The sequence below is a fragment of the Cyprinus carpio genome, chromosome B10 (assembly GCF_018340385.1).
Source record: "Cyprinus carpio isolate SPL01 chromosome B10, ASM1834038v1, whole genome shotgun sequence".
Classification (NCBI taxonomy): Eukaryota; Metazoa; Chordata; class Actinopteri; order Cypriniformes; family Cyprinidae; genus Cyprinus; species Cyprinus carpio.
This window is the reverse complement of record NC_056606.1, coordinates 19,966,899-19,987,724: the sequence shown is the minus strand read 5'-3', so window position 1 is coordinate 19,987,724 and position 20,826 is coordinate 19,966,899. Positions and strand designations below refer to the sequence as shown.

General features: G+C 35.7%; 2 protein-coding genes across 4 annotated transcripts in view; one reads left to right on the top strand and one right to left on the bottom strand.

The window, feature by feature from the left end:
* Positions 1–2,230: 2,230 nt before the first annotated feature.
* Positions 2,231–13,954, bottom strand: LOC109059668 (ras GTPase-activating protein 1-like). Of its 2 annotated transcripts, XM_042733109.1 has the most exons (27): positions 13,813–13,954; positions 12,743–13,413; positions 11,276–11,428; positions 10,988–11,123; positions 10,830–10,900; positions 10,293–10,410; positions 10,148–10,179; positions 9,966–10,018; positions 9,744–9,894; positions 9,582–9,660; positions 9,381–9,504; positions 9,145–9,301; positions 8,957–9,044; positions 8,140–8,220; positions 7,900–8,057; positions 7,744–7,820; positions 7,491–7,663; positions 6,302–6,461; positions 6,082–6,224; positions 5,410–5,525; positions 4,398–4,484; positions 4,173–4,240; positions 3,978–4,066; positions 3,804–3,881; positions 3,172–3,306; positions 2,966–3,083; positions 2,231–2,863 (listed from the first exon to the last, which is right to left on the bottom strand). In XM_042733109.1, exons 2-26 carry the CDS (start codon positions 13,234–13,236, stop codon positions 3,000–3,002), a joined length of 3,105 nt encoding a protein of 1,034 aa, XP_042589043.1. In that variant the 5' UTR covers positions 13,237–13,413; positions 13,813–13,954; the 3' UTR covers positions 2,231–2,863; positions 2,966–2,999. The 2 variants fall into 2 exon arrangements, with proteins under 2 accessions (XP_042589043.1, XP_042589042.1); XM_042733108.1 differs by having other exon boundaries at positions 2,231–3,083.
* Positions 13,955–14,938: 984 nt separating this feature from the next.
* LOC109059667 (EGF-like repeat and discoidin I-like domain-containing protein 3) overlaps positions 14,939–20,826 on the top strand; it is a 28,856-nt gene continuing 22,968 nt past the window's right edge. Inside the window, exons 1-4 of one of the 2 annotated variants that reach the window (XM_042733106.1) lie at positions 14,939–15,182; positions 17,042–17,116; positions 18,529–18,558; positions 19,395–19,523. In XM_042733106.1, coding sequence (XP_042589040.1) covers positions 15,116–15,182; positions 17,042–17,116; positions 18,529–18,558; positions 19,395–19,523 — 301 coding nt within the window. In that variant the 5' untranslated portion in view covers positions 14,939–15,115. The remainder of the gene's footprint in view (positions 15,183–17,041; positions 17,117–18,528; positions 18,559–19,394; positions 19,524–20,826) is intronic. The other variant, XM_042733107.1, reaches the window with a different exon arrangement.

Sequence of the window (20,826 nt, the reverse complement as noted above, 5' to 3'; positions counted from 1 at the left end):
CGACAGTGTCACCATTATGTTCCCAGAGTCCTAAAATCCTGCTTGTTCTAAGGTAATTCCAGCTCTTGTGGGAAGTGTGCTCTCAAAATGAACCACAATGCACTGCTTTACCCAGAATAAATCCATTTTGACAACTAGTTAAATTGCCCACACCAAATGTTACTTAAAAATAGTTTGCATGTATATTTACCAATTCAAAGTGTCAATCTACTATAATCAAATTGTATTTTATTTTTTTCGTTATAGAACAAACAATCCGTAATTAAGTCAGTTCTGTATTCCTTTGTGAAAAACACAGGCACAGCCAGCGGGATGTTGTAAACTCAGAAAGGGTTCAGTAACTAGTCCCCTGAAGTGGAGGGCAGGTCTGTTGGTTTTGACTTCAATGGATTATGCAGGTTGTTAGTGCGTGGAGTGAGAGGGCAGCTGCTCGCGGTACTCTGGTCATTCAGAGCGTATGGATTACAAGGTAGCGGTATCACTCGGCCCAGCGGTAGGCAGTCCGGCTGCCCTAAGGGAGGTCAGGGGTTAAATGGTTTGTGTCAGAGGGGCCGAAACCCATAATTGAAAATGGACCTTGTCCTCGTTTAGTTCACAAAACCAGTAGAGTAGTTAAGGGCATGGGGTCTGACATATGAAGTCCACTGGGCACGAGGTCAAGGGCTAAAGATATTTATAGAAATGTTGCATTTCCACATTCCATCAATCATTATAGTTACTGATCAAATTTTCTTTGCTGCAGTTTTAAACTCTGCCTGAAGATACACAAATGGTGTAAATGCTTCTACATTTATCATCTACATTATCAACTACCAATGCAAATGCACAATTTTCCATTTTGAAATGATCCATGGACAAGGTGTACCATAACGTCTTCTCATTTGTAATTAATATGGTCAAAACAGTAGGCCTATGATATGCTGATTATTATTTCCTGCTCTTTTCATTTGATCTTGTGTTGATTCTAGATGTGCTGACATTGATTTAATCGTTGCTTGGAAAAAATGTTAATCGTCTGTTCCCTGGCTGAAATATTATTAGGAAGACGTTCTTTCAGGTCTCTTTACTCGAACCTGCTGGGCTCTATTTGGGCCTTTTGAAAGAGGAAAATAAAGAGAAAACTGAGGCAGAAATACGAAGCATATAGAGTCCTTTCTGCTGACCAACTGTGCTGTCGGTGGGTGCTTGTAATCTCTATTGTGCCTCGTCACAGGACAATTAAATCACTCCACCGGAGTCCTGCAGCTCTGCCAGGCTGCAACCGCAGGGCCTGGGTTTGAACGCGGAGAAATATCGTGATTACAAGAATGAAAACAAGGTCATACTTCGAAGTGTGTGTGTGTGTGTGTGTGTGTGAGAGAGAGAGAGAGAGAATAAACGCGTTTATCTACAGCTAACAATGTTTTTAAAACAGATAGTTACAGTTCAGTCAAATTAAAACACCCTTTTCGTATTGTTACTGTGTGTATCACTGCGCAGCGCTAATAGATGTGTAATATTAACGTTAATGTCTGGGACTATATCTTCTAGCGAAAGAATTCGCCAATTTGCGTTTTTTTTATTATTGCGTTTAAAATATGTTTGTATATTACATTTCAATTATGTAATTATGTTTTATTGTGAACGCTTTATAAAAACAAAATTAATATAGCACAGCTTTGAATGCTTTTTTTTTTGTTCTTTTAGCTTTTTTTTGAATTCCTTGTAAGGCACAGAGGACTCATTTTCGACAGTCATTGATTCGGTGAATGAAGAACAATGATGCCATCTAGAGGTTAAATTGTGAAAATTATTATTGTTTTTCTCTGTTTTGTAAATTCATTATTGAAGAGAATTAAATTTTATATATATATTTATAAGTTATTACCTAAAAATATATTCATTTTTATTATCTTAAGCCTGGAGTAGCCTACACTACACGAGTTTTGCCAAAATTCGAGGGCCAGTCTGCAGATGTATTTTAAAGCTTCAGAATATGATTATATCCAGTCACAGGATATCAGACTTATATTTTGACGTGATTTTAGAACACAATAATTTCATTTGTCATGTATCTGTCTTAACCATTTATATTGTGTATGGTGCCTATTGTTTTTAGATTTTTAATCTGATGGACTTTAATCTGAATATTCAGATTTATTCCTGGGAGGTAAAAACACCACCTTAAATACAACATATTAAAAGAATAAACACCAAAACCAAAATCAGTGGTAAGAAATTGACAAACAAATGACAAAATTCCTTTGATTTATTTGCATATATATATTAGAAAACATAATCACTGTAATTTTACAAGAACGTATTAAATAAGTGCATGCATACCTGATAGTGTAATCTCACTCACATCTTTATGCATATTGTCAGAAAATCATTTTAGAAAAATTCTAAAGCAAAAAGCATTATTTTCAATTTTGTGATTCCAAATATGAAAATAGTTTTGATACAAAATACCTTCTTCCGCATTTCTTGGTAGTTCCTATATTGGACATATATATAAAATTAGCTATAAAGATGTTTTCTCTTGATCGCCTGCTCAAGCACAACATAAAAGAAAACAAATCAGTCAGAGTGTAAATTCATAAAACATATTTGGTCTTTTAAGGCATGTTTTACGCAGCACCGGTTAGTTTACATGCTTTTTTTCCTTCTCCACTTGTCAAGCATCACAGATTTGTAAGTAAAATGTGGTTTTAGCTTGTTTTCAGAGGAAAAACTGTAATAGTGTTTGACATTGCAGAACGCAAACAGTAGTTATGAATCTGGACAACATCACTTCTGTCATCTGGAAAACATCACCATCCTTTTCATAACAACTGTGGAACGTTTCTTCTGCTTCATATTTTTTTCTCTTTATGAAAACATCCTGTAAATAAGGGAGTGCAGATAAAAAAACATTCTCTCACTGCCTTGTCTGTCTAATGTGAAGTCTATGATCAAAAGTGGTTTATAATGTCACAGAACATACACATAAAAGCTTTTAAAGTGTGTAATCCTGCAGTCTATCGGCTGCTGTTGGTCACTGCATACTGAGTTTGGGTCTGCTGCAGAAGTTCAGTGAGTGCCAAGAGTTTTTTCAAGATGTGCTGTGAGAGAAACAGAACAATTTCACCCAACATGAGACCACAAGAACTGGCTATCATCATTAAACATTTTACTAAGCTATAATGGTACCTGCTGCGCGCCCCTCTCATTACTGAGTATCCTCAGCTCATCTAAGTGTGTGACACAGAGCTGGTGTAGGGCAGCGAGGTCACGGGCCAGGTCAGTGTTAAAGTGCTCTGTGGGTTCAGGCAGCTCTGGGACATTCTGAAAAGAGCAAATGCATGCAAATAAACATATGGCACAGGGGCATGTGAATATGATTTAATCATTGTGGTTATCTGGAAAATAAACAAATAAATAAATAAATAAATAAATTAATAAATAAATAAATAAACAAATGCATTGGATTATAATTCCATTTTAACTCATCGCTGAGTATTTCTGTGTTGAAAAATGTGGATAATTAAGCATTTGCGCCCCCTGGAGGACATCTAATTTATTACTTATAAGACTGAGTTACACTGTAAAAATTATTTTTTGAAGTTGTAAATATATATATATAATATATATATATATATATATATATATATATATATATATATATATTATTCAAATGAAGAAAATACTAATTCATTCTTTCTGCTTAAAAAAAAATCCTTGTTTAATTCAATGTGTTACTTGCTGTTTTGTTGTAATTATTACAACACCACATTTTTTCAGCAATATTTGCAGTAAAACGAGTTTTAGAGAAGTTGACAAACCCCAAGTTCGCCCAAAAATTTGATCATTCTGTGTTTGTTGTTCTTGATGAATGGATTTACTCCTTCCATGTACGGCTCCTGAGATGGGACAGAATGAAATATTTAAAGAAAGCAACAATTATAGAACTAGAGTCTTTAAAGTCTATTAAAATCCATTTAAAGTGTTTATTTTACTTTGGCACCGAATTCCACCAGGTTGGCCAGATTTTGGACTGCTTTGGCCACTAAGGTGAGTGTCCGGGATGCAATAGGGGAAGGTGGATCTGCACAAATACATTTTTTTTTTTTTTTAAGATTTATACATTCAAAATGTTGCTGATGCCTATTTAATAAAAACGGAACAATTTGAATTGACCAATCACAGCTCACCTGCAATGATGTTAAAAATTCTGGGGTTGACAATAGCAGGACAGATCAATCTGAGGAAGACAAATCCACTGAAAAAGAAAAAAAAAAAAACTTTTGTAATACATTTTATCATATAGCTGTTGATACATTTATACTAATTCATATAATGTAATATTTTGAATTGTATTAAATCCATTATTTTATTATTAAATCAAATTTTGTCCTCCAACAAAACTATTTCCATACCTTACAACTCTAGTTCTCATGGTTGTGTTCCTGGGCCACTTCTGCTGGACAGCTTTCTGTAAACATCCATATATGAACCTGAGAGTCCTGTGAAAAAGTAATCAACATGTATAAAACTCCATTCTCTCACATTATATCCTTTGTTCTGATCACAGGTTTATTGGCAGAAGTATATTCATATATACAGTGACTCACGGAGGGAGGATTTCAGCAGCCATGAATATTTTCTCCACCAGCTCAGACACAATACTCAGGAGATGAGCCTAGAGTTTCACATTCACATCCTCATTCTTCTCCAGTTTAGATGGATTGAGCTAATTTACAGTGGAAACAACATTTGTTTGGCAGGCAAATGATTGATCTACAAGAATTAAACTAAGACGCATCAGATTCAAAGGGATCGTTCCTTTTTGAAGCTTTTTGATAACATAATTTGACATGCAAACATGTTAGCCAGTCATAAATCATAATAGGTCATTTAGATTTTTTAATGTTAAAGATTCTGTATAATCTGAAGTGTTAAAGAGAGGATGTCAATATCTAATTAATAATTAAATGTAATTAAATAATTGATATAATAATCAATGATAATAATAATTAAATTATTGTTTTTTGGAAGGAAAAAAAAACAGAATTGTGAGATATAAACTCACAGATAAAATGTCAGAACCTGCAAAACACTTTTGTAATACATTGATCCTATAAGCTGTTTGATACATTTATACTAATTCATATAATGTAATATTTTGAATTGTATTAAATCCATTATTTTATTATTAAATCAAATTTTGTCCTCCAACAAAACTATTTCCATACCTTACAACTCTAGTTCTCATGGTTTGTGTTCCTGGGCCACTTCTGCTGGACAGCTTTCTGTAAACATCCATATATGAACCTGAGAGTCCTGTGAAAAAGTAATCAACATGTATAAAACTCCATTCTCTCACATTATATCCTTGTTCTGATCACAGAGTTTATTGGCAGAAGTATATTCATATATACAGTGACTCACGGAGGGAGGATTTCAGCAGCCATGAATATTTTCTCCACCAGCTCAGACACAATACTCAGGAGATGAGCGAGATTCACATTCACATCCTCATTCTTCTCCAGTTTAGATGGATTGAGCTAATTTACAGTGGAAACAACATTTGTTTGGCAGGCAAATGATTGATCTACAAGATTAAACTAAGACGCATCAGATTCAAAGGGATCGTTCCTTTTTGAAGCTTTTTGATAACATAATTTGACATGCAAACATGTTAGCCAGTCATAAATCATAATAGGTCATTTAGATTTTTAAATGTTAAAGATTCTGTATAATCTGAAGTGTTAAAGAGAGGATGTCAATATCTAATTAATAATTAAATGTAATTAAATAATTGTGATTTAACATAATAATCAATGATAATAATAATTAAATTATTGTTTTTTGAAAAAAAAAAAAAACAGAAATATAAAAAATAAAATAAAAAATAAAATGTCAGAACTGCGTGATAAAATGTCAGTTTTTAGTCCATAGTTTTTTTTTTAAAATCCATAGTTTTTAGTGCAAGAAACCTTAACTAACATTATTAGAGGACCTCAGCGGGGAAAAAAAGTGTTACAAAAGGAGGATATGGATCTTTAAGCATGATAATCTCTATGTGATTTTGGTTAACACAAAAAAAAATCTAAGCAATACCTCACAGGACTGTCTAGACTCCATGATCTTGAGGATGGTGTCTTTAAGAGCGTGATGAACGAATGGAGTGGCTGTAGCTTTCATGTACTGCTCCATCAGAGTACTGGCCAGAGTGGTGGCACGAAAAAGAGTCGTCGCTTCATCTGGAAAAACAAGCAACTCTGTGAATATTTCTGATGAATTCAGTCATGCAGCATAAGAAGAGGAATAAAAGAAGTACCTTCAGCGCTGATCTCACGGTCATTGAGCTCTCGGAGCAGCTGGGCCTCCAGGTTCTCGTGTCTAAATATCCTGAGCAGAACGCTGGCCAGGAGAGTGCGGTCCTGTCCACACACGTGGGCCAAAGCACTGATCACGTGCAACTCTTTCAGCAGAACCAGCTGGAAAAGATCAAATATAATATGCTGGAATGAGTTGCCAGTTCTAAAATAATGGTCTCTACCAGGGTTACTACTTTTAACTAAAACAATTAAAAACTTTTGTGTTAATTGAAATAAAGCTGAAATGAAATAATTTTGAAACAATTTTGAAATGTTACCTTCACCACTAACAGAAATAAATTTAAGCACTAAAATTACTAACTGGAAATTCTGGAATAAAAACTTAAACTAAAACTAAAGTCAAAATAAAAATAAATTAACTTATATAGTAATATTTAAAAAAAAAAAAATGACAAAAGCACAACATAATTACTTAAAATATAACTAAAATTCTAATGAAATCTGAAAATATAAAAATCAAATTCTAAAAACTTTTTGATTAGCAATATATTAATAATAAGCAATGAACTAAAATAACAATGGTCTTAATATTTCTCACTGGCCATTTGACAATTTTCATAAACAACATTTTAAAAGTTAAACTTTTTCAAGTGTGACAAAGTTTTTTGTTTACACCAAAAAATAAAAAACGGTAATATAAACATTCTTTCAAAAAAAAATGACATATACCTTTTTCCCTTGCATATACAAATTCATATTTCGCAATGATGTTAACTTGCAATTCTGAGTTTATTTGTTACAATTGCAAGAGAAAAGTCAGAATTGTGAGATAAAAAGTCACAATAACCTTTTTCTTTTTTATTCCATGGCAGAAATAGGCTTTCATAATAATGTGACATATTTCTGAGGGAAATTCTGTGGGAAATTATAGGTAGTGCATTACTTGACTTCAGGATCAATGATACATTAATCATGTGGCTTTTTTTTTCCTTTTAACTTTTATATGGCAGACAATAAAATGGGTGAAAAAACCTTCAACTTGCATTGAATAATCAATATCATAAAATAATATAATATACAGATTTTTGTATACTGAAATGCATTGTAAATTCTAGGACAGTTCCTAGCCAACTGTCCAGTAACTGAATTTTAGTTAAATGTTTAGTTAAACTCATGTATGTACCCAACCTCTTTTAACTCGTTGTACACCTCCACAGGCATGATCTTCTCCACAGAGTAGCGCACTCTCAGCCGGAGTGAGCTGGGCGCCACGTTCTTCAGAGGCACGTGGGAACTCAGAGGAAACCACTCGTCAATCATCTGACCCCTTTGTAGCCGACACAGAGGGCAGCACATGAACACTGCGGGAAAAGAGCGTACGTTATTTCTTATACAAAACTGTTTTGAAAGTCTGAGCATGAAGTAATAAGAAAGAACGTACAAATATCATTCTCTTTGCTTTTTTTTGTCTTGTTGCTCAGGCTGATCTCAAGCCTGTTGATTTCACTGGATAAGTCACTGCAGGAATATTGGTGAAATATTAATAAGAACGTTCAAGTTTAAAGAATGACTATCAATATCTGAGGAAGTGGCTTACTCGAAAATGAACTCCTCTGTCCACACAGGGTTCTGGCCCTCCCGCGGATGGGTTTTTGCTACCTGAATGCTGTTCAGGTAAATGTTGCAGTAGGCGTTTGTGAAATGTTTACTAGGAAGGTGGTGAGCCTCCTCAACATTCAGAAATAAACTACTGACCTGTAAAGATACATGTAACACATGAGGAGTAACAGCTGTAATTCATATGACATTAAACAACAGGAAGCAACTGAGAGTTTACCTGACGCAGGCGTTTGTTTGAGCAGGGCTGGCTGGGTTTCCTAAGGTTACTACAAAAGGTTTGCAGACATTTCATCCAGTCCTGCGCAATTGAAGGGTGTAAGAATAAATTGAACAGAATTATATTTACAGTGTTCTGCAAAGGCAATTTTTCTATCCTCACTGCTGCATGACAATATTACAGCCAAACAGATCATAATATTATTTTGAAATCTAATTTTAATATATACACACGTCTGTTCAAAAGTTTGGGTTTCGGTAACATTTTTGAAAGAAGTCCTTTATGCTCCCCAAAGCTGCAATTATTAGATAAAAATACAGTAATATTACGAAATATAATTTAGTACAATTCGAAAGAACAGTTTTCTATGTTAATATATTTCAAAATAAAACTGTAAAGCTGAATTTCCAGCATCATTACTCCAGTCTTCAGTGTCACATGATCATTCAGAAATCATTCTAATATGCTGATTTGCTTCTGAAGAAACATTTTGTATTTTCATCAATGTTGAAAATAAAATTTATATGAAAAGATCATTTTACAATGTAAAAGTCTTTACTTTCATTTTGATCAATTTAATGCTTCCTAGCTGAATATAAGAATAAAAAGAAAAATCTGACTGACCCAAAACTTTTGAAAAGTAGTGTATGTTGAGCTGGATTTGGGATGTATCAAATTTCCCTTTGGGACTGAAACCAAATGATTGACAAATGCAGTATTTCATATGTTAAACTCAAGACAGAAAATCTATCATTTGGACACAGTGTTACTCTGATGAAAGTGTATTAGCCAGCATTGCTAATGAAGGCACTGGTACCTGAGCTTGTTCCGGGGTCTCTCCAGCAAAGTAAAAGATACACTGCTCCTCGCTAAAGTGCTGTACAACTATCTGGAAACAGTTTGGCCTGCAGAAAACAAAACAAAACAAAAAACAAATAGCTAAATGTATTTCAATCGAACCTAAAGTTGAACTATTATCAGTGCATAATACAGTGGGAAACAAACCTGCCAAACATGCTGTCATGGACCTCGTACACAGAACACACACTCAAGTCGATTAAACCCTTTGGTTTAGTTGCTCGCTTCTCACTCTCAAAGTAGATCAGCTGGGAATCGTTTCCCTCAAGGATGAAATATAGATTTTTCCATCTTTTTCCTTTTCCTATAAAAGACACAAGATCTTAGTAAAATGATTTTTATAATGTCTTCGATGTAAAACTACACTGAAACGTTGGCAATACCTTTACTGAACAGGACATATCCTTTCTTCACAATGTTTTTATAGAAAGCGTCCTTGGTCTTTCTACGGATGGTGTTGTAGATTTCTTTGCCTTCGACGGTGTCAGTAAGCATCTGCTCCTGGTGCTGATGAAATCACACATCTCAAATCATTCACACAATAACATCAATAAAATGAATCAGAGTTTTCAAAAAATACATACTTGGACAGATAAAGCATCTTTAAGGTTGTGGCCCTCAACTATCTGTTCCTTCCTGTAGTGTTCAATGATGTCATCAATACTGTACAAACACAAGCAATATGTGTCATGAAACTCAATTTTATACATTCCAAAAGCCATAAAATGCCCCCAAATCGCATTTACCTGTTGTAGTAACGGCCTCCCATCATAAACTGGTTGCTGGGTGTGGGGCTGATTTTGAAGCGCCGGATGGTCTCAGTGGTGCGGAAGTACAGAGAATAGTCCCCAGGTGTGCTGTCAGACGGGCGCACTAAAAAACTGCCCACCTGCCCAACTGCGGAGAGCCATTACAGGAGTTAAGCAGGTGTAACCCTTCGCAGTTTATTGCTTGTTATCATGACTGACCTGTCATCAGTAGGTTGTAAGCCTCTTGCTTTTTGATCTTGCCATGAAACCAGCTAATAAAGACAGAGATTACGCATGAAAATAATCATGTATTTCTATTCATTTTATGCAGTGTAGTATAGTTTGTATTACTACTGGAAACACCACTCAACCAGGAATCAAAGCAAAATAATCAAACTCACGCTTTCCCCTCATGTGGGTCTTCTTCACGTCCCTGTGAATGTGTCAAAATAGGACACCCTGTTATAATACTGTGTATATACATATTCATCCAGTTATGGACATGTGTTTATTTGTCTTGTTATTCTAAACACTGTTTGTACTCACCACTTCCTTCACCAGGTCTTGGACTATAAGACCCTGCTCATCTGTTCGGACATTCGTCACCCACAACCAGCCGTCCTCCAGCTCATTATGGACTATAAATGTATCGCCTTTGAAGAAACTGTGAGCACAAGAAGTCTAATTAAGTAAACTTTCTGAACATACTTTAACACGTAATTTATTCCTATGATGACAAAGCTGAATCTTCAGCACAACTAAACAAGACCCCACAGAAACAATACCAATAAGAAAAAAAAACAATACTCAAAATAAACATAAAACTAAAAAACAAAAAAAAATATATAGAGATTTTTGTGGAAACCATGATACATCGTTTTTCTTTTATGAATAAAAAGAACAGCATTAATTTGAAATATTAATTATATTTTTCATTACATTATAAATATCTATACTGTCACTTTTGATCAATATGAAGTCTCCTTGCTGAATAAATTTTTTTTGTTGTTTGTTTGTTTTTTTACTTTCTGACCCCAAACTTATATAAAGTACATGTTTGAAAATAACATAAAATCAAATGACCTGATCTCATCAGTTTCAGGCACTTTGGTGTATGGGAGAATTGCTCGCACCCTCCTGCGGTCTTCAACAGGTAGAAAACAAAACATAGTTTTATTTGAAATATACTTTGAAAACGACAGTCCATTTTTCTGCTAATAAATACTACACTGAATGTCTACCTCTGGAGGGGCGACTGGTGAGATCAACTTCTCTCCTTTCAGCAGACAGGACACGTAACTGTAATAACCAATCAGATCTGACAGAGAGGAGAAACGACGGCCTCCAATGTAGTAGTCTCCACACATGGCGATGATCCTGCAAACATTCATTTGGTCACAGATACCATCTCATTATCTAGGCACAAAACCTTGCAGATTAAAATGTGCCATGACCATTAGTGATTAGTTCAATTTAAAGATGTGGTTTGATTCTAAAGCTGCAGAGAAAGATAACAGATAAACAAACACCTGAAATGACTGACTGTGTTGGTCATGCTAAGGAAAGACAACACAAATGAGCCGGGACGACGGTCACTCTCCCTGATAAGGTAGCTGCCAGCCGTCCTGCCCTGAAGCAAACGCTCCTCTGCAATCATCCGGTCCAGCTTCCCATGATACCACCTGTCGAATTACAAACTCTATTACAAATCTTTTATTATTTTCATCACAGTTCAAAGTTAAAGGAATACTTCACCAAAAAAAATTACATTTACTAAAAACTGACTCCATCCAAGATGTAGATGAGTTTCTTTATTAAAACAGATCTAGATAAATTTAGCATTAAATCACTTGCTCACCACTGGATCCTCTGCAGTGAATGGGTGCCGTCAGAACGAGAGTCACAATAATCACAATAATCCACAAATAATCCACACCACTCCAGTACGCCAATTAACATATTGTGAAGAGAAAAGCTGCGTGTTTGTGAGAAACAAATCCATCAAGACATTTTTAACACCTATCCTCTATCCATAATATTGCTTTCTCCAGTGAAAAAGTCTTAATCTGGAGAGAAACTTGACCCTGGACCACAAAACCAGTCATAAATCACTGAGGTATATTTTTAGCAATAGCCAAAAAAACAATGTATGGGTCAAAATTATCGATTTTTCTTTTATGCCAAAAATCATTAGGATATTAAGAAAGATCATGTTCCATAAAGATATTTTTTAATTTCCTACCGTAAATATATCAAAACTTAATTTTTGATTACTAATATGCTTTGCTAAGAATCCATTTGGACAGCTTCAAATGCAATTTTCTCAGTATTTTTTTTTTTTTTTTTGCACCCTCAGATTCCAGATTTTCAAATAGTTTTATCTCGGCCAAATATTGTCCGATTCTAATAAACCACACATCAATGGAAAGCTTATTTATTCAGCTTTCAGATGATGTATAAATCATTTGTAAATTTACACTTAAGACTGGTTTTGTGGTCCAGGGTCACAAATGTGCACAGATCAAGCACCATTTACAAGCAAAAACAACCCAAAATAGTTCTAAACAAATATGTTGGTGGATTTTGATGTGAGAGGACAATAGAGGACGGACTTTAGTATGAAGCGTTATTATGGATTACAGACTTGTATTTTGGAAAGATGGGACAGTTAAAATATAAAACTTTAATGATGGATTTGTTTCTACCAAACACTCAGCTCTCATGAGATGATAATTAAGGAAATCTTGTGGACTACGGTGATGTTTTCATCAGCTGCTTGGACTCTCTTTCTGACGGCACCCATTCACTGCAGAGGATCAATTGGTGAGCAAGTGACGTAATGATAAACTTCTCTAAATCAGTTTCGAAGAACTCATCTGAATCTTCTATGGCCTAAGGGTGAGCTAATTCTCAGCCATTGTTTTTATTTTTGGGTAAGCTATCCCTTTAAACACTCATGGGATGTATAAATTGGGATGTCATTTTACACGACTCACTGATTAGCAGGTGGCGCGGTGAGGGTTAAAACAACTTCCTCATCCTCCCCAATTTCCTGCACATCCAGAGCATCACCTTCTTCAACGATACCCAGAGGAAGAAACGAAGGGGCCACCAGGCCCACCTCAGGACTCAGTGATGCGGATGGTATCCGACCGACAGCACCTTCATGTGGATGATCTGACATCCCCCTCCCAACACCTGAAAAAGACCCCAATATAACATGTCCAACACTACTACCACCTGCCTTTGAGGCAAACACGACTGTTCCAGGTCTCGAATTCTTTCCAAATACAGAATATGTGACCCCAGGAGGCTGTTTAGGTGGTAAAACTGTGGTATGGAAAGACAGAGCTGAGCCCAGGGCCGAGATCTGTATCCCCTGACCACGACAAGCTGGTAAATGCGTGGTCCCATCTCCTCCTGCCCCAGCCATCTGGGTCACCAACGAAAAGGGATCAGGCTCCTCGCTGCCACCATGGGTTGCCATCATTGTCACCCAGAGAAGTTGACAATGAAAGCTGATAGTGTTCAGGAGGGTTTCCCCTCCTGAAACCCACAACTACACCTTTATTCCCTTTTAGGAGAGTTTTCTCTAATTCACTGTGGTGGTTCGAGTCTAACACAAGACAGACAGCTTCAGGTCTTCATTGTTTGCTTTTCTCCTAATCTGAAAATAAGTACAAACACAGAAAAACTCAAATACTGTGATTGTGCCTTAGAAGTATCATTGTTTACACATGATGATAGCGCATTTTTCCCTTTATAATCACAACACGGTCTTATTTTTCTGGGAATAAACATCAGATGTATTATGAGGAACTGAATTTCGCCTAGAATAAGACTATACATAAACAGAATACAGTTAAATCTGCATACAAACGACGGCTATGTGCGTTAGCTCGTTAGCTTAGTTTGGTTCTGGCCAAGTTTGACACAACAAAAGTCCAGCGTTTGAGGTTAGTTGAGCGCTTAGGCTTGTTTACAGTGAGGCAGGAGAGTTAAAAAGTTGGGAATAGATGTTAAAGATGATGTTAAGGAAGCTTTGCGTTACTTTTGTTTCACTCACTTTGGCTAGTTTCATGTTGAGAGTTGTGTTGTAAAGTCTCGCGCAGCCCTTGCGCCCCTCAAACACTCCCACCTCGCGTGAGCCCGCCCGCCGCGCACTCCTGACTGCCTCGAGGCGCGTGCCCGTTTTGTGCCTCGGCACAAAAAACTACCATGGTAACAAGTTTCTGCCAAATAGTCACCTAAAGTTATTGTTGCTACTATTAATATATATACGGTTGCTACAGCCAAATTATCATAATAAATTATGGATATGAGGGTTTCTTTTAAATGCAATTAATTTATTTTTAAAAGCAGCGTGGCATCACGTATCACGCATCTGCAGTAACGTTACCGAGGTAATAAAAAAATGGTTTAATAAAACAATTGTCTCGGTTTTATAACAAGTCATACGTTTTTAATCATTAAAGATGATTATAATATGGATAATCAGAATATTCGTTTTACTTAGTATAAGAGGCAGTTCATGCGAAATAGCCTTCCTGTAGAAACTATGTTAAAATAGGATATTCTAGAAAATATTTTCGTAACAAGTCGTTTTATTAGAATCGGATATATGCGAAATATGCACATATGCACATCGGGTTAAAATGATAAATTAATTCGAGGAGGAATGAATATCATTGTCGAATGCTGTTACTTACTCCTTTGGGCCTACAGAGGGCGACAGACACATTTTTTTAAGTCATAATTAATGTATACTGTAAATATATGAATACGCTTATATGAAGTAGGCTGCTAGCTATAATATATGTGTAATAAATAAACATTTTGTAATAAGTAAGAGCACACCAGGGGACATGATTATCTACGATTTAAGACGTGATTTTTTTTCAGGAAGCTTAATACAATAATCGTGAAAAGAAATATGCAATATTATCGTGTGTTTATGAGACATTAAAACATTTTACATTTGCACGTGGCAGTTAGGGATATTGGAACTCAAATCAAACAAGGGCCCCATATAATTTTTTTTTTTCATTTCTTTTCTTTTTTCTTTTTTTTAAAGTAGGCTATATCAAGTAACATTTCAATGCACTCTATAAAAGAAAGTTGTGTTTTTCTGAGGATGAGTGGATCAGTGGGTGCGTCTACACTGATGCTGTGAATCCTGCCAGTGTCGAGTCTCCATCATCATCTTCATCACTGCAGTAAGAAGAAGCAGCAGCAGCAGCATCACTGCTCAGCATCACCGGACATCCTCACTGCGAGTCTCTCTGCCATTATATCTGCATCGCAGCTGAAACACGGGACGCATCGAGGTTGCACAGGAGAACCAGCTGACATACACAAGTTTCCCCGCGATGGTGCCTTTATTTATGTCCCTGTTCGTCTGCATTGGCGCGTTCATCCCACATCCGACATCCGCGGGTGAGTTCACAGAACACAACTCTGTGTTTAACATACACCTCACATTTGCACAGAACGAAGTTTATAACACCCATCAGAACTTCCAGACAACGTCTGGTGCGTTTATTCACAGCTCGGACATCTGCAGCATCACTTCGGTGTTTTTTATTCAAATGTCCTCAGATATAATTCATGAGGGATATGATAATGAGATGTCGGGTTATTTCGGGCGTATACTTTTATCAGCGCCCTCTAACAGACGCGCAATTAAATATGACATTAATGCAAACACAGCTGCTTGACACAAGATGACAATGAATAGTAAAGCGCCTGCTTGTGCATGTAACAGTGCTTTTATGAGCTGGGATATTTGTTTGATGTTACTTTAAGGTGATCCAGAGGTCATCTGCACAATAAATAGTTATCTAAACACTGTTATCATCTGCGAGCCCGAAACATCTCCTTGTGTTTTTAATAGCTGAGCCCAATGTGATCATGTTAAATGTCATACTGTGCATCTCTGGCTGACCTTTACATAGAATGACTCAGTTTGGACTGTCACTGAGTTTTCATTAGAAATCAGCTGCATGGGTTAGTGTTGTTATGTTGTAATATTACTTATTAGAGCTGTTTTTAGCTTGAAACCTGTTGTTTTTGCATGCCAATAATTTATTACAAAGATTTTAATAATTGTTATGCTTACAAAAACTCTACTTATAAACCGTAGTTCCACCAAAATATCTTATTACAATTTTTACTGCAAAATATTAGGCATTATGGGATGTCATTCAAACTGTATATACCATGGTACTGATTGATTATCAAATTCATTTCCCATGGTATTTACAATTGTTCCCTGAGTAGTACATTGCCGTTCAAAAGTTTGGGGTTGGTATGATTTTTTTTGTTTGTTTTTGAAAGATGCTTACCAAGGCTGCATTTTTATCAAAAAATATTAAAAACAGCTATGTTGTGAAATATTACTGCAAATTAAAATTACTGTTGTCTATTTGAATATATTTTTTAAATGTAATTTATTCCTGTGATGCAAAGCTGAATGAATGAATTTACTGAATTTACTGAGTCCTTAAAAGATAAATCTTACCGACCCCAAACTGTTGAATGGTATTCCACTTCAAACCATGGAACTTGACTCAACAACTTTTGTATTACCATAGTAACTGTATTACTTTTTTCTTATTGAAGTTACAGTACCACAGTTTTATCCCAGCAGCAATAACTACTTTTTTAGTGGAAACTGAATTGCCATTGTACATTAAAACTGTAAGCTTTGAGGACTCATTCATTTCCTTCCCGATTCACTGTGTTATTCATAATCAAATTGCCACAAGTTTCCAGTGCCAGTGTTTCTGTATCAATGCAAGTAACACAACAAATATCATGGCAGTGTGAAATTCATTGTACTGGAAAGCACAAAGCAGTGTGTAGCGCGCTACTGTAATCCTCTGCGAGTTTCATGCCCTCAGGTTGTGTCGGATCAGTGTGCAACAAGACAGCTCCGTCAGCCATGTTTCTTTCCTAACACAAAAGATTTTCTCTAATCTTTCACCTCACTTAACCTTCCACACTTCTGAAGCACTGGCATTCTGTCATCGCCAAACATCTGCGCTGCATCTTTAAGAGTCGGCAAGTGTATTCCAAAGTTTGGCCGACATGGACACCTGTGTAAACACTCAAAGTTTCTCTCCAGATTCCTGTGGCTGAATAATTCAGGCCGAAATGACAGCATGGCTGTGGATATAGCGTCACAAACTCTTGTGCATCACTCCACAACACACTTTTTCCAAGCTGTAGAGGTGACTTGTCTTTGGAAAAGAAGATCTGCTCATTTCCTGTTTATATCTCTTCATGTTTTGTAGGTGAAGTATGCGAACCGGTTCCGTGTGAGAACGGTGCTGACTGTCCCAGTACACCAGCTGATGAAATTGTTTCTTGTGAGTTTTTGTCCTTTTGAATTTGAGAACCCTAAAGGCCCATGAGATTTATTTTCTTGTGATTTAAAAACACATTTTAAAATTCATGGAGTGATACAGTATGTGTCTCTGAGTTGAGCTTTATTAAGAGTTTGCCTACACTCTTAAAAATAAAAGTTATTTATGGTTTCATGAAGAACCTACATATAACATCCACAGAACATTTCCGCTGTACAAAAAGTTCTTTAGAATATTGAAATGTTCTTCATACTGTACTAAAACACACCTTTCTTTAGGAACTGTTCACTGAAAAGTTCATTGGGGAACCAAAAATGGTTCTTCTGTTGCATTGCTATAATGAGTATTCTTCATTATCTGACAACATATCATTCATGAGTTCACATGATTTAGATCTCTCCACACTCTTATAAAGCTTCTTCAAAGATTCTTAGATTCAGCAAAGAATCCTTATCAAGAATCATATTTTGAGTTATGGGTTTTTGGAGATTAAGTTTGATGTTTCATACACTCTTAAAAATTAAGGTTCCAAATGGAGTTTTTTTTTTGTATGCAGTAGAAAGAACTATTTTATTTCCCCAAAGAACCTTTCTGTGAACAGATCTTAAAAGCCATTAACACTTTTTTTTTATTAGTGTGTAGAATATTGTAATAATCAAAAGCATTTCTTCAAATAAACATAAATTCCAATACAGAAAATTACATACAGAGCCTTACTTTTTAACAGTGTAAATTATAATAAATACTAAATTAAATTTAGTGTACATTCTTCAGATTGGAGTTTTGACTTAAAAATATAGACAATTTAACACAAACACTTAATGAGCATTATATAACAAAAATGAGATAAAATCATTTAGATAGAATATAATCATATGTAATGTGTCAAATGTGAGTTTTTTACCACAAATTATATAGAAATTCATAGTTTTTACTTGCAAAAACTATATATTTGAGTATTTTACCTCGTAATTACATACAGTATAATATGTAACGTATAAAACATATATGATAAGTTTACTTCACACGTCGCTTGAGCTCTTTAAAGGTCGATTCTGATTGGCTGTCAGTGTTTTTATCATTCATTAGCTGGAAAAAATCATTCTGATAGTGATTCTTGTGATAGCGTTCCTCTGTGGTGTTATCGTATTGTATATTGTGTATTATATTGTATAAAACTATATATATTTCATGGTAGTTTTCATCTTTGGAGTGAATACCATGTTCTTATTCTAGCATTTTTACATTTTTCCTCCCAGTAAAAATTGGTGCAGGAAATTATATTTTTAAAGAACTAAATAATAAACAGAGCTGTAGAAGATTCTACTGTTTCATCTAATTGGAATCTTTATTTATTATAGTGCAGACAGAATATGTCAGAATCTCACAAACTGTGTGTTCTGCTTTTTCAACAGCATCAGGCTGGGATGAGCAATCTATAATTGGTGAGTTTGTTTATTTGTAGCTTGTTTTAATGGCCTGTTTTCCTCATTTTAAGAAAGGTTCAAGAGCGCTGTGCTCATTGAGACTCCAGATATGAATGGCATATTAAACAGATGGCTCATGTTCGGCTTATGAGCCGTGAACATAAATTATGTCAGCCTCGATTTCCACTCACTAGTTAATTCATATTTTAACATCTGCTTAGCGTTCATTAGAAACTCACACTTTCTGGAGTCGTCTTTTATAGCTAATGCAGTATTTAGTGTTATGTTCAGACTGAGCTGAAAAACATGAAATAATAATGACCGTGTGGGGAAAGTGCATGTCATCAGCACACTGAGCATCAAGTTCACTTACAAATCAACCTGCAATAAACTCTAGTGTAACGGAGGGCAGCGACTGATGCTAGTGGCTGCAGTCATTTAGCCTCCTTGTTAGTACATCCACCTCCCATGCCGGAGACCTGGGTTCGAGGCCCACTCGGAGCAAGGACAAGGTGTGGCGGTGAGGACCCGGGAGAGAGGGGTTACATTGGTGCCATGACCCGGATGGGAGTGAGGTTTAGGGGGGTGAGTGTAACGGAGGCCATCGAGTAGGTGCTGTGCAGGTAAACTTCGGTCCCCTGATCTCAAGAGACGCGCTAGTGACTGCAGTCATTTAGCCTCCTTGTTAGTGCTTCCAGACCCCCATGCCGGAGACCCGGGTTCGAGGCCCACTCGGAGCAAGGTCGAGGTGTGGCGGTGAGGACCTGGGAGAGAGGGGTTACACTAGCAGGATTTTAAATAGCACTTCAGATGAACCCTGCAGATTCCAGATACTGTGTGTTTCTGTCATTCAGGGCCCTGCCGCCCAAACCCCTGCCACAACGGAGGGGTGTGTGAACTCAGTGAGACCTACCGTGGCGACACTTTTGTCGGGTATTTGTGCAGGTGTCTGCTTGGCTTCGATGGTGTCCACTGCCAACACAGTAAGAAACTTTGTCATTTTTAGAGACATTTATTTCGATATTTTAATGATAAGAAAAGTTATGTGTGTATATGAAATAAAACTTTTTATTTTGTATCATTAAATTATGTGTTCACACACACACTTTAGTGATTTTTTTTTTTATTTTTTTTTTTTTTTTTTTACATTTTTTAAAAACTTTTTTAATTTGTATATTTTTTTCAGTCATATTATACACAACACAATTAATGATATTAAGTAAAATGCTATATATACAATTTTTTTTATTCTTTTAATGTTATTATTTTTTTTTATTATTCATATATGCACACACACTTTAAAATTAAATGAATTAAAATTAAATGTAAAAACATTTTGAATATATATATATATATATATATATATATATATATATTTACTGTATATACCTTTTTTGTCCCCGTTTATAAGTTTGTTAAATGACTAAAAAAAATGGTAAAATAGGGAAAATGTTTTAAAAATATCTAAAGTATCTATAATATCTATAAATATAAAACATGTATTTACAAGAATATACATATAAAAACTATACATATAAAAAAATTGGGTTCAAAAATACATATAGTGGATATAGTGAACCTTAAAACAATGCAAATACATGAATGTTGAATTTTCATTGTTGCCACAACTCAACAGTCAACATGTTTATATCTACAGTATCTACCAGAATAACACATCTAGTCTAATTATACAGACTGAATGAAACTTTCGTCCAATTGAGAAGTGACTCCTGCCACAGTGATGGAAGAACATTTGTCAAGATAGCTCACTTACTGTAGTGTATTTTATGGCTTTAGTTTCACTAGTGTAGAAGCCCACAATGGACATTAATGTGAATATCAATGTTTTTCTGCCTCAGTTCTTCTCAAAAAAACTTCCACAGCATATTGTGCCAGAACACTTAGCAAAGTGACAGGAACGTAATTAACAAAGAGCTATTTTTTATCTGTTTGCCGTCAGAGCTTGTTTTTATTTGTTTTGTTTTTGTCCTGAATCTCTTGTTTCTTTGGTTACCTCACCCTGCCTGCATTATTCATGGATTGGGAGAAAGAATATTCAGCTCTGTTCTTCACTGCCTAATACACATCACACATGTGCATCCGTGACCTTAATTTGCACTGTCTCCTGAATTGACTTCTAAGCGTGTCTATAATTAATGCCGGAGTGAAAGTACAGCTAAGATAAGACACTGAGGCTCGGTTAGTAGCAGGGGGCTGGAAAACAGACTGAGCAAAGGCCTTAGAAATCTCAGACTATTTTTTTAGTCAGATTTTCAGAGAATGACA